Source organism: Eulemur rufifrons, chromosome 16, assembly GCF_041146395.1.
Source record: "Eulemur rufifrons isolate Redbay chromosome 16, OSU_ERuf_1, whole genome shotgun sequence".
Taxonomy (NCBI): domain Eukaryota; kingdom Metazoa; phylum Chordata; class Mammalia; order Primates; family Lemuridae; genus Eulemur; species Eulemur rufifrons.
In genome coordinates this window covers 50,353,689-50,367,684 of record NC_090998.1, presented here as the reverse complement: position 1 = coordinate 50,367,684, position 13,996 = coordinate 50,353,689, and the positions used below count along the sequence as shown (strand labels likewise).

Here is a 13,996-nt window from a genome sequence, read left to right as displayed (position 1 = left end):
GCCCCCAAGCACCTGTGATTTCAAGAACTGCACGCACCTTTCTTAAAACACCAGCATATATGAAGATATTCATGACTTTAGGGCAACCCTACCCCAGGGAGTCAGGTACCTCTATCTATCATCCAGGGCCCAGGGAACTTTTCCAGGCACTGCCGGGTTATCAGGGAGACAGAAAGACTTCCCCAGTAGTTGGGCGTCTGGCAAGTACCCATCGAACACCGGCGCCTCGAGCCAATTCGAGCGCCTGCAATCAGCACCAATGGACAGTTAAGTTGCGGGTTTTAACCGCATAGGTGCGTGCAAAGTGTCAGCGTAGCGCCGAACAGAGAAGACAGGATTTGCAGGGAGAGGAATTAAAGGAATCAAACCGGTGGAAAGGGAGCAGTGGGGGTAATATGAGCCTTTAGTTAGCATATAGGTAGAAATGGGAGTCATCATCATCATCATTGGCGCTCAATCAAGCCCACCATTGTCTGTTCACCCCATTTCCCTCCTCCCAAGCCTCCCCTGGCCAGAGGAGGGGGCGCGTGCCGTCCCAGGGGATCCTTGGAGTGCTCTTCTCCGTCCGCCGCACTGCACGCGGACTTTGCTCGCGCTCCACGGGGCGCTCCACTGGGCGCGCGGCTGCTCCGGGGTCCCAAGCGGCCCCGCCCCCGAGCCCTGCAGCGCCCCCCAGTGGCGGCCGGCTCAGCCCTAAGGCTCCGCCGCTAGCTCGCACCTCGCGGGCGCCAGCCCTTCCCTGTCTTCTCCTCTCGCTGTATTTGACGCTGGGACTGCGGGCCTCGCCGAGTGTGCCGGCATCTCTAGCTTTGCCAGTCTTACGTCTCTGCCTTCCCCTCTCCCGCCCGCGCCCCCTCCTCTCGCGCAGCTCGCGCCGCTCATCCCCTCCCTGCTCGCTCGCTCTTCCCTCCCTCCTCCTCCTCCGGCTCTCCCAGGCAATCTGGCACCCAAGCCAGGAGGCTGCCCGCCCAGCCGTCTAAGTGGGAACAGCTCCGGCTGAGGGAGCTGACGCGGAGCCGAGAACCTGACGGCCGCAGGTTGCGTGGGTGCAGCAGCAGGAGTTTCGCCACCAGCGAGGGGGTCCTGAGCAGCATGGCTGGGAGAAGCACCTTCCCCGCCGCCGCGCTCCGGCTCTGGAGCATCCTCCTGTGCCTGCTCGCGGTGCGGGCGGAGGCCGGGCAGCCGCGGGAGGAGAGCCTGTACCTGTGGATCGATGCTCACCAGGCGAGAGTGCTCATAGGTAAGGCCCCGCGGCCAGCACCCTTCCCCTGCCTGTCTCCACTCTTCCATTAAAGGAGGCGGGATTCGTGCCTTTAGTGTGTTTTAAAACTTAATTTCCGAGGAAGATTGCTCCCCCTTTTAATTAAATATTTTCCATCTGAAAGCGTATAAACTTCTTAAGAAACCAAAGCTGATCTCGTGTTCCGATCATGCTGTTGCTAGTTTTTACAGCCCCACGTTTTTAGGTGGACCTAGCATTTGTCTGCATCGGTTAACCCCATGTCCATTCTTTTTTCCTGAAAGCATGTGTCTCTTGGCATCATTCTTACCACATACAGAGGAAAATTAATTTCAGTAGCGTTGTTGGTACCAAAAGCAGGTGGTTCGTGAACAGAAATGACCCATACTAATTCTTTGGTTTTCTTTTTATGAAACTTCTGATTTAGGTTCTTTCAAGTCCACCTAGTTTGATAGTTTTGTATATCACTTTTTAAAAAACAGGATTTGAAGAAGATATCCTGATTGTTTCAGAGGGGAAAATGGCCCCCTTTACACATGATTTCAGAAAAGCACAGCAGAAAATGCCGGCGATTCCTGTCAATATTCATTCTATGAATTTTACCTGGCAAGCTGCGGGGCAGGTAAGTTCTGATGACCAGGAAGGGGGAAGAAAATTAACATTTCCACAGCCTGATGGCAGGTAGGAGTAAATATTGTATAGTGTGTAGTCTGGTACATTTTACAATATTTAAGAGCAATTTCTCATCTGATCGCCAGAGCAAATGAAGAATTAATTTCCATTTGTTTAAAGTTGTCACATAAATTAAAGATTCTGAAAAGAAAAGAGTAGACAATATGCCTAACCTCTGTCTTGTGCATTTTAAAAAGTTGGTATGTTGAATGTTACTCACTGGAATGTGAGTGATATATATGTTTCTGGTAGAAGTTGATAGACTCAAAGGTGTCATGTAAGAACGTTGTAAAATACTGCAGCCTATTGATTTTTTTAAGTTACTATTTTAAATGCTTTCATATTGAAAACTGCGATCTATTTTTATGAAGAAGCATTCCTTTTATTTCATGGCACATTAGCATCTTTTGTATGTTACCTTTTACACATTTTCAGTATTATATAAATGACCCCTAATTTTGGAAAGAAAGAAAGAATAAAATGCTTATGTGAGTTTAATTTCTTTTGTACAATTGGGGAATTTACTCTAGAGGACAAATGGTAAGTAATAAATTCTTTTGCTCATTAGTTGGCAAAATGTATCTATTATGAATTATGAAAATCATTGTAATTATAATTCAAATCATATTTTCAGGCCTTCCCCCTCCCAAGTTACTTAAATGAGTATTTTCAAGAAGAATGTGATACATAAAACACTTTATAAAAAGTAACTATTTTGAATTGAGAAACACTTTTGTTCCTTCTAATTACCTATTATGGTATGGACACTACCATTTTTTCCTTCTTCTCCTCCTTCTCCTCTTCTTTAGATGAAATCTAGACCCTTCAACACTTCCATGGCTATGTGATTTTAAAAAATTGAAGTTTTCAGATCCACCAAGTTTATAACAGGAAGGTCCTCTATTCCAATACTCCCATTTTGCAGATAAGTTCACTGAAGCTTCTGTTGCTCCATAAGGAGAGTATTCCTTTTCTCCCTACAATTCCCTCTTCATAGATACTTTATGGGCAATTAAGTTTGGAATATTGTGAGGTCAGTAATAAATGGCCTTTAATTATCTCCTTTTCTTTTCACCTGAATCTATTTACTTGTGGTTGACCACTTGTCAGATGGTCATTAATTAAATGGTCAATTAATTCTATATTTTTGAAAAGACATTTTTTAACTTATACTTTTATGGATTCATAAGAATCATTAGAATGGTAGCTTGAATTGCACCCCCTAGCTGAAAGGATTTGGTAACTGGCTAACTATAACAGAAGTGAAAAATGCCAATAGCTCCTTTTTATTTATTTTCTTTTCCTTTCTTCCTTCCTTTCTTTCTTTCTTTCTTTATTTATTTTTTCTTTTCTTTTTCTTTTCTTTTTTTTTCTTTCTTTTTCTTTTTTTTTTTTTGCATATGAGTATGTCTTTTGAAGAATGGAATTTGAAGCAAAGGCTCAAATCCCATATTATCTCCTCTATTACGTTATAGCATAGTGCATGTTTGTAAATACTGACATACTGATGAGTATGAAATGGATTGACACATCATACAATCTCAGAAATATATCCTGTAGGGGACTAGGGAAGATAGCGGATCTGGCATGAAGATCAAGTTTCTAGCATCTTTTTTTCTCCTGCTTAGGTGTTGCTCACCCATGTGGATCATCTCATTATGCAGGACAAACGTTAATACCTCAGTTAAGTTACTTGCCCTCTCTGTTCAGTCTATTCTGAAGAGGTTACCACAGGTAACTACATGAAATCTGGTGTCTGTTTATCTTAGGGGAGAAGGTGGCAAGGGGGAAGGATTTATACAATGCCAAACAGCAAGATGTTTTAAAATATAATTTAAATTATGTGACTAATTTTAAAGTTATATGATTCCAGAACCATAATTTTTGAAATGCATAGAAATTTTGAAGATGGGAAAAATAATGACATCAAAACTGATTAAGTATTCTGAAAGGCATCTATGGCTAAAGCCAAACCACATCAAAGCATTTATATGGAAAATGAAAAGTTCATTTCATTATCTAGTTATTTCATCCAAATGATATCAAACGTTTAGGTGTTTTCCACAATACATAAACAAAACACATAGCTGATTAATGAAATTTCAAGCTTTATATTTAAGTGTTTTGACAACACATAGACAAAGTTAAAATAACTTTAGGATTGAAGACCTACTAGAAGCAGTAAGGTGTTACCTATTTCCAATAAATTATTAGTTTAGTAGCCCAAAGTTTTCTTGGGGCCACTTAAAACACATCTCATGTTCTACTGCAAATGAATGCAAATAAAAATTACAGAGAGATTTATTTCCCTGCATCAAGTTGGTCAAATTCTTAAAAAGTTATTTTAGTCAGTGAGAATTATACATACTCATATGCTGCTGATGTGCATGGCTGCCTTTTTGCAGGGCAATCAGACTCTGATGGCAAAAGGCTTGATACAGATCCTTTGTGAAATTTTACTTTCAGAGATTTATGCTAAGGAAATAATCATGGATGTAAATAAAAATTTAGGTCCAAGAATGTTCCTCGTCATGCTGTTTATAAAAATAAAAAAATAGACACAACTTAGGGTCAGCAATAGTGACAGAAGAATACAATGAAGCAATAATAAAGGTATTCTAGACATCCATTTTGAGACCACAAAAAGATGTTCATAAATTAAGTAGTCTATAACATAGTATATCCTGTCGGATTCCATTACAAAGTATGTTGGCAGACATAGGAAAAATCATCTAATCAATATCTGATCCTCCAAGGTATAAACACTGGTTACATCTGCTTCTATTATGTTTTGGCTTTTCCACAATGACTGTGTATTAATTTGTAATTTCTTAAATTACAAATTAAAAACAAATTACAACTTTTATAAGTCTTATGAGTTTAAAAATTATATGATTTTCTGTATTATAAATACTTTATCTACATTTGTTATCTGGCATCAATTTTACACTAATCACTCAACAAAATGGTAAAACAAATGGTTTTCATGGGTTACTATAACTAGGGAAACCAAAGAATTCACTAATGCTTATCTGATTCTCACCAGTTTCTTTTAAGGTCCTCAAAAATCTTTCCTGCCTGGAATCATTTTTCTTGACCTCTCTCTGTCCCTACAATTCTCATTTTCCATGGAAACCTTGCCTCAGTTTTATCTCTGATTTTATTTTTAATACTCATTTTCTGACATGCTTTTTCTCAAAGCTTTTAGATGAGAGAAGAATTTCTACTGAAGAGGCTTAGGTTTAAATGATTTTTAGTAATTAAGGGAAAATACCTTTTATTATTGTATGTAACTTTTTAATAGTTGATATTTTTCAACGAGGCATGCCTTATTCTTTTTTCTTAAATTTGAGACAGGAAGGAACCATGAGCAACAATTTTTGTTTTCTAAATTAGGTACTAATCAAACATTTTATTTGGAAAATAACCCTTTCTAAATCCAATGGCTTTCAAGTAAAAATTTAACGAGGAGTTTTGTTAGACAAATCTGAATCTAACATTAGGACACCACTGCTGATTTCCATATGAACCAATTGGGTCTAAGGCCAAAATGTTTTTTTATATAGCTCATATAAGTAGATCTTTATTTATAAAGATCATGTAGACTTGAACTTGATAACTATAATATGTTCTATCACCTGCATAAATATGCTAAGGTGCTGTGAATCTAGTACTTAGGTAATAGGGCATCTCTTTTTATGTTGCCTTTTTTAGCAGTGCAAGGGATTTATGTTGAGCCATACGTATTAGTTTTTGAAACATTTTTGTGACCAAAGGCCTGGATTTCTAAGGTGGATGGCAAGGGTTGGGGTGAAATTGGTGTCTATGGAATAGAAGTTCTCTGGGCGAAGATAACCAACCAATATTAATTTCAAATCCACCACTCAGAGTACTAAGCAAGCTCTAGTCATCTCTACCAACAGGTCCAGATCTTAAAGTAAACTCTTTGTCATGTATAGTGTGCAGAATTCTTATAACCACTAGAAGTCAGTGGTGTAGCTTCATTTATTTCAGTTTCAAGACATTTAAAAACAAAACTTTAAAGTGTTGCTGTGGATGCAGGAAAAGAGGAGGAGAATTCTGTCTGCTGCTCTGGGGATGTGTTAGGTCACATGTATGTTATTGAATAACTGACTTTATAGAATTAAACTGCATAAACATGTTCCTTTGTGTTTATGTATGACCACTGAAAATAGAAAATATGCTGAAGATACAGTGTATCAAGTGCAACATTTTCTAACAGGTATGGTTTGTTATAAATTACTTCATGACACTTACTAGCTCCCTATCAATTAAAAAAAAACTTCTCAAATTGAAAACTGTCAGAAATAGTAATAATAGTAATAGTGATAATAAAGCAAGTAGAAGGAAAGCTTGAGAACTTTGCCCAGATAATGGTAACTTTGTGAATCATTCTAGTCAGTATCTAGATATCTCGTAAGTATTACCCAATTTCAGCTTTAAAGTGAGGAAAGTACCTTTGGAAAAAAGGGAATTCAGAAACAGGCCATTTCTCTGATAATTGACTCACATTTTTGCTAATTTTTTAAAAAACAGAATTATTCTACTGACTTGTTTCTATGATATCAATTGGATAATCCAATGCCATCATTCAAATATGCTTGAAGTCCCAGATAGCTTGTGTTTTCACTGTCCTGTTTGATACGATGTAACACTAGTCCCATTAAATTGGCTGCAGTTTGCAGTCTCAGGTTTCCCATTGGACTGGGCTGGAGTTAAGCAAACCTGAATTAAAAGTATTTTTTTTTCCTTTCCTTTCTCCCCTTGACAAAAATCAAAGAAAAATATAGAGAGTGAATTTTAATTCAAGCATTCCCTCTCCATGTTCAAAGGAACTGCCAAACCCCCTTAAACACCTCTTTCCAACCCTGAAGTTATGAGAACACATTATTATTATTTAAATCCCTTAATGTGTACTGTCCACATTTTTTTCTAATAGAGTTGTGATTGTTTTGGTAGTTACAACCCAAGTGGTTTCATACCTGTGCACTCCTGGGGTTTGCCGTCATACCTTAGTGGTGGTTTTATGTCACCAAATGAAGGAAATGCCTCGTTTTCTGACCCCTGTTCCATGGTTTCAAAGTGGGAATGTGGATATGTTTACATACCATGGGCATGATTTTTTTAAGGAGGTACTCATATCAAAAGCACAGCTTTAAACCTTTAATGTTTAGATTCTGCTATGCTGTGGTATTTTGTATTGTGGTGTTGTGGACATGCCACTAGGGATCAAAGAGTAATTCTGCAGAGAGCCCATTTCATTTAGCGAAGCAGGCATGTGCCAGCCATCTGTTGTATCTGCTGATAGAAAACAGCAGTAAGTTTCTCAAACTTTTGCCAGAAAAAAAAAAAAAAAGGCTTTATTGCTTAGAGGAGATGAGTTACAAGGTACCTTGTAAGCCACATCTGGTTCCATAGCGATTTACATGGCATAAATGTAAACTCTGCTATGTCTTCCTTTCACGGTGGTGTAAAAGCGCGTAAACAAACCCTTTGTTGGTATCCTCCCTGTTTATTCCTGACTTTAAATTGCTTGCACAAATCAAAGTCTTTTACATTGTTGTGGTGAAGCAGAAAGGTATGATATTCGATAAAGCATTTTGTTTTGGATTAAACTAATTTAACTTAACTACCCCTGGTGCATAAGATGGGTGCTGTGAGGGAAGAAATTTGGGGACTAAAAGTTCAGTGACAATGTCCTGCATGCTTTTGCCAGATCTTTGGAGGAGGCCTTGTCAGATGAGGGCTTCCTTTGCTGCAGTAATTTAGCCAAGTGGCTAAAGTTATGTGGGAGTAACTTGGCTACAGTCCCATGGACCGGTGGTGGATGGGGATTTGTTTTCCCACATAGTGTTTCTCTCTGACTCAAGCACTCAATCAAGAAGCACAGAGCTAGGCAGAGAGCATACAAAGAGGAATAAATTCAGTACCTGCCCTCGGGAAGCTCATAGCCTAGGAAACAAATATTCAGCACACTCACCCAAATGACGTTAAAAGTACAGGATTGGCTGAGTGTAAAAAGGAAGCCACTCTTTATCCTGCCTGGGGGAGGAAGGGAGCCCTGGGCACTTCAGTGAGCTCACTGAGCAGACGATGTTTGAATTAATTCCTGAAGGATGAGTCAGATCAGCAGGCGAGTGGGGGGCAGGGGGGAGTGCCTTCCCAAGTGGAGAACTGAGGATGCTCAACTGCATGGAGGTCTCCAAGGGAAATACATGCTGTAGGTGATCGTGAGGGGCCTTGCGTGTCACCTTAGAGGTAATGGAAACCCAGGGAAGGTCAGGGCCAAGTAAGGGAGAAGGGGTTTGGGGGAAGAGAAGTAGAAAGTAGAAACAACTTCTCTTCTCTGCCGTGGAGAGAATGGACTCACCATCTTGCAAGTTTGTCCCTATTGAGTTAATCTTTAATTATATGTTGAGTGGACAATGGTTTTTCCACAACCTAATTTATCTCTTCTTTCTTGCTAAACTTCCGGAAGAGTTTGCAATCATTTGTCTCATCTCCAGGTTTTGTTTGTTCATTTGTTTGTTTGTTTGTTGGTGATTAGGGCATGGAACTATTTAAAAAAAAAATCACTTTTTGTGAGTGCATAGAACCAAAAAAATCAATTTAACTTTCTAATGGAGTCTAGAACTTTGAATGTAACATAAAAGGGAGCTTAAATAAGAAAAATAATATGCTAATTTGAAAAAGAATTGATTTAGCAGCTATTCTCAACTCCTACACTACCTTTTCAAATATCAAGAAAAGTACAATAAAAGTATAGAAATTAAATTTGGCAGGTGATCCTTCGGTTTAAAATATGAAAGACTGAACACTAGAAATGGATTTATTTAAAATAAGCCTGTTTCTTCAAGTATTTGATTTTCTTTTAAAACTTATTAGCTAAAACTCTAAAGTCACAGGACAGTTACTATTCCTCCCTGTTTTTCTCAGACAGACATATGGATATCTATCCTTCTGAGCTGTACATTTTATCTTCTTTTTGGATTTTATGGATGAATATGGCGAAAGAATCTTAGGAAATTGTCAGGCATCTTTTGAAACTCATTTACCTGAATCAACTCTTGCAGGGCAGCTAAGTGTTGTGGGCTTGGAACAAAGAGAGAGTTTAAGGGGTAAATTCTTAAGCAGGCAACACCAGAAAGGAGATGAATGTAGTCTTTGCTTAGCTACTGTTGGCCAGAACTCAGATCATGCCTTGGGGGTAAAACATGATTAAGAACCAATTCCCTAGATCAGCCTGAGCAACACAGGGAGACCCGTCTCTACAAAAAAAATACAAAAATTAGCAGAGCATGGTTGCACGCTTCTGTAGTCCCAGCTACTCGGGAGGCTGAGGCAGGAGGATCGCTTGAGCCCAGGCGTTTGAGGTTGCAGTGAGCTGTGATGATGCCACTGCACCCTTCCCTGGGCAACAGAATGAGACCAGCCTCAATAAATAAATAAATAACCAATTCCTTGTTCTTGAGAAAATTAGAAGCTAATTGGAGAGACAGATATATAAACAGATCATCTTAACAATTCCTGGAAAATGATATTGTAGAAATACTGAGGTATTCTCAGGTTATAAAGAAGCACAGAGAAGTATTAATAACTCCAGAGCTGAGTCATCGAGTTAGCCAAGCAAAAGTGTGGAAGAGGGAATGGTTTTTAGGGACAGGAAACAGCTTGAGGTAAGGCATAGAGACCAGAAATATGGTTGTCTGGGGAGCTGGCACTTAGGTGCGGTTGGAGTATGCAGTACAAGGTAGAAGAAGAGGGGTAGGCAGGGACTAGGTCTTAGAACACTTTGTCCACCATGTTAAGGCATCTGGGACCTATTCTATAGGCAATGACGAGTCAGTCAATGAAAATGCACAAAGCAGAGGACAACAGGGCCAGAGTTACATGTTTAGGTTGTCCTGTCAACAGAGTGGAGGATAGTTTTGAGGGGAGCTCAACTGCAAGGAGAGAAATCTGGGATAATGAGAGAGGAGATCTGGGGTGAAGAGGAGGGAGATAGATTGGAGAAATACTTGGAAGATAAAATCTGAAAGTTTTGGTGCTAGGAATAAGGAGTGCCTCATTTCCTCCTTTCTGCTTCACTAACTTGGCAGTTACCCCCTCAACCTCTCCATCCCCCACCCTCAAGCTCACCTTTCCTGCCTCAGGGCCTTTGCACATGAAGTTCCCTTTGTCTAGAGTGCACTCCCTTCAGATTTTTGCAAGGCTTGTTCCCTCACTTTCCCCATGTCTGTAATCAAATGTCACTTCCTCTGAAAGACTTCTGACCACCCCCCACCCCTGCTCTAAAACAGCCACGACCCCTTTCATTACTCCGAGTTTCCTTCTCTGCTGTATATTTATTTATTTATTTATTTATTTTTGTTTTTGAGCCAGGGTTTCGCTCTGTCTCTCAGGCTAGAGTGCAGTGGCGTCATCATAGCTCACTGCAACCTCAGACCCCTGGGCTCAAGCGATCCTCCTGCCTCAGCCTCCCAAGTAGCTGAGACTCCAGGCATGCACCACCATGCCTGGCTAATTTTTCTATATTTTGTAGAAATGAGGTCTCACTCTTGCTGCTGTATATTTCTTCATGGCACTTAGGATAATGGTAATACTTAATTATAATTGGTTTTAATTGTTTAACTCTTCCATTCAACATAAGCTCAGGAGAGCAAGGACTTTGTCCTGTTCACTCTATATCTCCAGGTCCTAGAACAGTTCCTGGCACATAATAGGCAGTCGATAATTATTTGTTGAATGAATGAATAAGTCAGTCCCATTATTATTATTATCTGACAGATAAGGCAACTGAGGCACAGAGGAGCAAGGGTTAGAAATCCAGTAAATGGCAGGGCTGGGATTCAAATGTAGGCAGTTAGGATGCAGAGCCCTTGCTCTGGTAAGTGCTAAATAGAGGTGTGAACACAGAGGAGAAAGCAGCTAATTGTGGCTGGGGGAGCAGGGGAGGCTTCACCAGGGAAGATAAGTAGCAGTGGAACCGGGACTTGAAGGATGTTCAGGAAGCTGTTTAACCAGCCAACTCAGGGGCAAGGAAGGCGCAGTAAGAAGGGCTGCCGCAGACAGAGGCAAAGGAGTTGTGAGAGTGCTAGTGCATTCTGGAAAGGTTAGTGGTGCCTGAGGCTGGAGCTTGGTGTGTGGAAGGGAGAATATTGGGGGCCGGGGCCGGGGGGAGGTGAGGACAGGAGGTTGAACATTTGGTCAAGGCCAGATGGAGAAACACTAGAGCCCGTGGAAAGGTCACTTAACCCATTTGGGCTCCAATACTTTTACCTGTAAGAGAAGCAATCTGGGTTACCTCTAAACTCCTCGCAAATTTGAAAATATTATGACTCTATCTCTGAAGTAAAAAAATCTTCAATCATTTAACATTAATGGTAATATCTTTATATAAAATGTGATATCTGTCTTCAGATTTTTAAAAATCAATGCACAAAGATTCTTTTCTCCAAAATTATCTTGTTTGTTGCCAAATTTAGAAGGATTCACCTCAGAATACCACTTTATTTTTCCTATGTTAACAATAATAGGCAATACTTACATAGCACATACTCTGGGCCAGGTGCTCTTGGAAGCATTTTACAGATAATCTCATTGAAGCCTCACCATGACTTTGAGGTAGGCACTATTATCATCTCCAATTTATAGACGAGGAAACTAAGACATAAGGAAGTTCAGTTACTTGCCCAAGACCACACAGCTAAGAACACTTAGGCACACACTTATATACTTCAGAGATCTGTATCAGATCTGCTCTTACACCTTTAGGAATATCTTCTCATTCCAAACAATAATAACTTTTGGAACAGCTTCTGATTCTAAAAAATAACAACTTAAAGAACTTCTCAATGTTCACTATGTCCTAGGTCCTAAGAATATGAATTTTAACTGATCTAACTGCCTTCAGGAAGTCACCATGGCATCATAAGAATTGTGATAAGTTCTCAGGGCCAACATGGACAAGGTTTCTTATTGCACGTGGGAACCTGACCAAAGGGGCCGGTGGGAGCTGAAATCCAGCCCACACTTCTCAAGTCTTATACCCTGACACAGAGCTGCCGCTGTCGAGAGGGGGCGCTTCTACCTAATTTGCACAGTGACTTCATGGGGGCTGGCTGTGGGCCCCATAAATGCCCTAAGAAAAGTGCCATGGGGGCCTAAAGCCAGAGGATTTTGCCATTCATCATGTAAATTTGCAATTACTTAAAGCTGGAGAAGACATCACCAAGGAGGTGACATCTGAGCTGGGTCAGGAAAGATATTTAGGCAGAGTGGCCAAGGCAGGTGGGGTTGAGGTGGGCATTCCAGGTAGCCGGAACAGCGCATAGGGAGGTACACAGAACTGAGAATCATCGGTGTGTTTGGAGAATGACAATTATTTAAAACAGAGTTTATGGAGCAGAATTGAAAAATATCATTCTAAAAGAGTAAGTTTGGGAAAGATCATGATAACATCTGTATGCCATAGTTGACTTTGTCTTAAAGATAATGGGGAGCCATTGAGTGTTTAGAAGTAGATAATAGTGTCGTACCTGTATGAGGCGTAACTTTGGTGGCAGATGGAAGTAGATGATGGGATGCCTGACTGAGGACCAGCAGCCAGTTAGGACATTATCTGAGATACAACGAAAGGTGAGGAGAGCCTGGACTGAGGCAGGCAGTGGAGAGAGAGAGGAAGGGACAGACTCCAAAGGTACAATTGACAGGACTTATTGAATGTGGGTGTTAATGGAAACAAAGGAATGGAGGATGGTTCTGAGATGGCTGGAGGGATAGTGATGTCTTAACTGAGAAATCAATTACAAGAGCAGGAGCAGAACAGATTGGGGTGCAAAGACAATGGGATCCACTTGGAAATTGCTGGACACATATTTTCTACTGCACATTCAGATGGCAAAGTCTGATGGGCAGTTGAAAAAATTTGAGTCTGAAGTTAACACATGGAGTGGAGAATGGAAATATTGATTTTGCACACTGAATGTTCCTTATCCTCCCTACCTCCCCACCTTCTTTTGACCTCAACTCAATAAATATTGATTGAGGTCCCCCTAATGCCAAAGCTTAGGCTGAACATTAAAAAGAGTAATGTGAATTGAATGTGAAGCTTGCTCTCAGGGAGATCACACTCTAGTGTGGAGAGAGATATGACCCAAATAACAATAATATAGTATGAAGCATATTATCATCGAAATATGAACAAGGTGCTGTCAAAGTGCTGAGGAAGGCACATTAGCTGTTGGAGGAGTAGGGAATTGTCTGCACAAGGTTCCTGGTGTCCTTCAGCGTGTACCCTGAGAACTGTAAAACCAAGATATTCACAACTGGAACAACTTTTGCTCTGTTTAACTTCATGGCATTTATGTACTTGAGATAATTGAGCCTAATATATTCTGCCTTCTACTTGCCATTAATTTTTTGGAGCCAAATATGACAAATGTCATGATATCATGAGGTGATAGAGCAAGTCAGCTCTCTCAGATGAAACATATGGAGCAACTTTTGGGGAAACGAGTTTGCAGGAGTTGAAGATAGGCCCGAATAAACTTATATTGCAGAGAGTGTTAGGATGCCTTATTTGTAAGGGCTGTTTCAGTATCAGTCATGGGTGCACCAGTGGCAGGATTCACCTCTGAAGTCAAGTCCATATGAGACATTTCCCACTTAAGGCAATAATCAGATGGATCCCAAAAGACTTGTGGAATTACTCCAATTCCTACCATTTGAAATTTCAACCAATATTTTTATTACCAGTTAGAACTTGATTAGGATTTGATCTTGTATTTATATTGCTGTCACTTATAGCAATAGCCACCAGATGGCAATGTAAAAATTACTTTGTGGAATTTTCCACTTCAACAAATTTTTTTAAGGCTGTAGGTGCTCTCTGTGTAACAGAGACCCATTTGTGGGGTGCTGTGATCTTACTCATTTCAATAGACCATTACTGTGTTTAGTAGGTTGGAAAATAAACTTGCCCAAATTCAGTGTCACTGATAGCATTAAAGCTCATATGTTTGAGAATTCATCCTCACTAAACACATTGATTGCATATTTCTT

The 13,996-nt window shown here is 40.3% G+C and overlaps 1 protein-coding gene across 1 annotated transcript in view; it reads left to right on the top strand.

The window, feature by feature from the left end:
• The first annotated feature begins 982 nt into the window (after positions 1–982).
• WIF1 (WNT inhibitory factor 1) overlaps positions 983–13,996 on the top strand; it is a 66,003-nt gene continuing 52,989 nt past the window's right edge. Inside the window, exons 1-2 of the mRNA XM_069490869.1 lie at positions 983–1,240; positions 1,723–1,862. Of these exons, the coding sequence (XP_069346970.1) occupies positions 1,093–1,240; positions 1,723–1,862 (288 nt within the window). The 5' untranslated portion in view covers positions 983–1,092. The remainder of the gene's footprint in view (positions 1,241–1,722; positions 1,863–13,996) is intronic.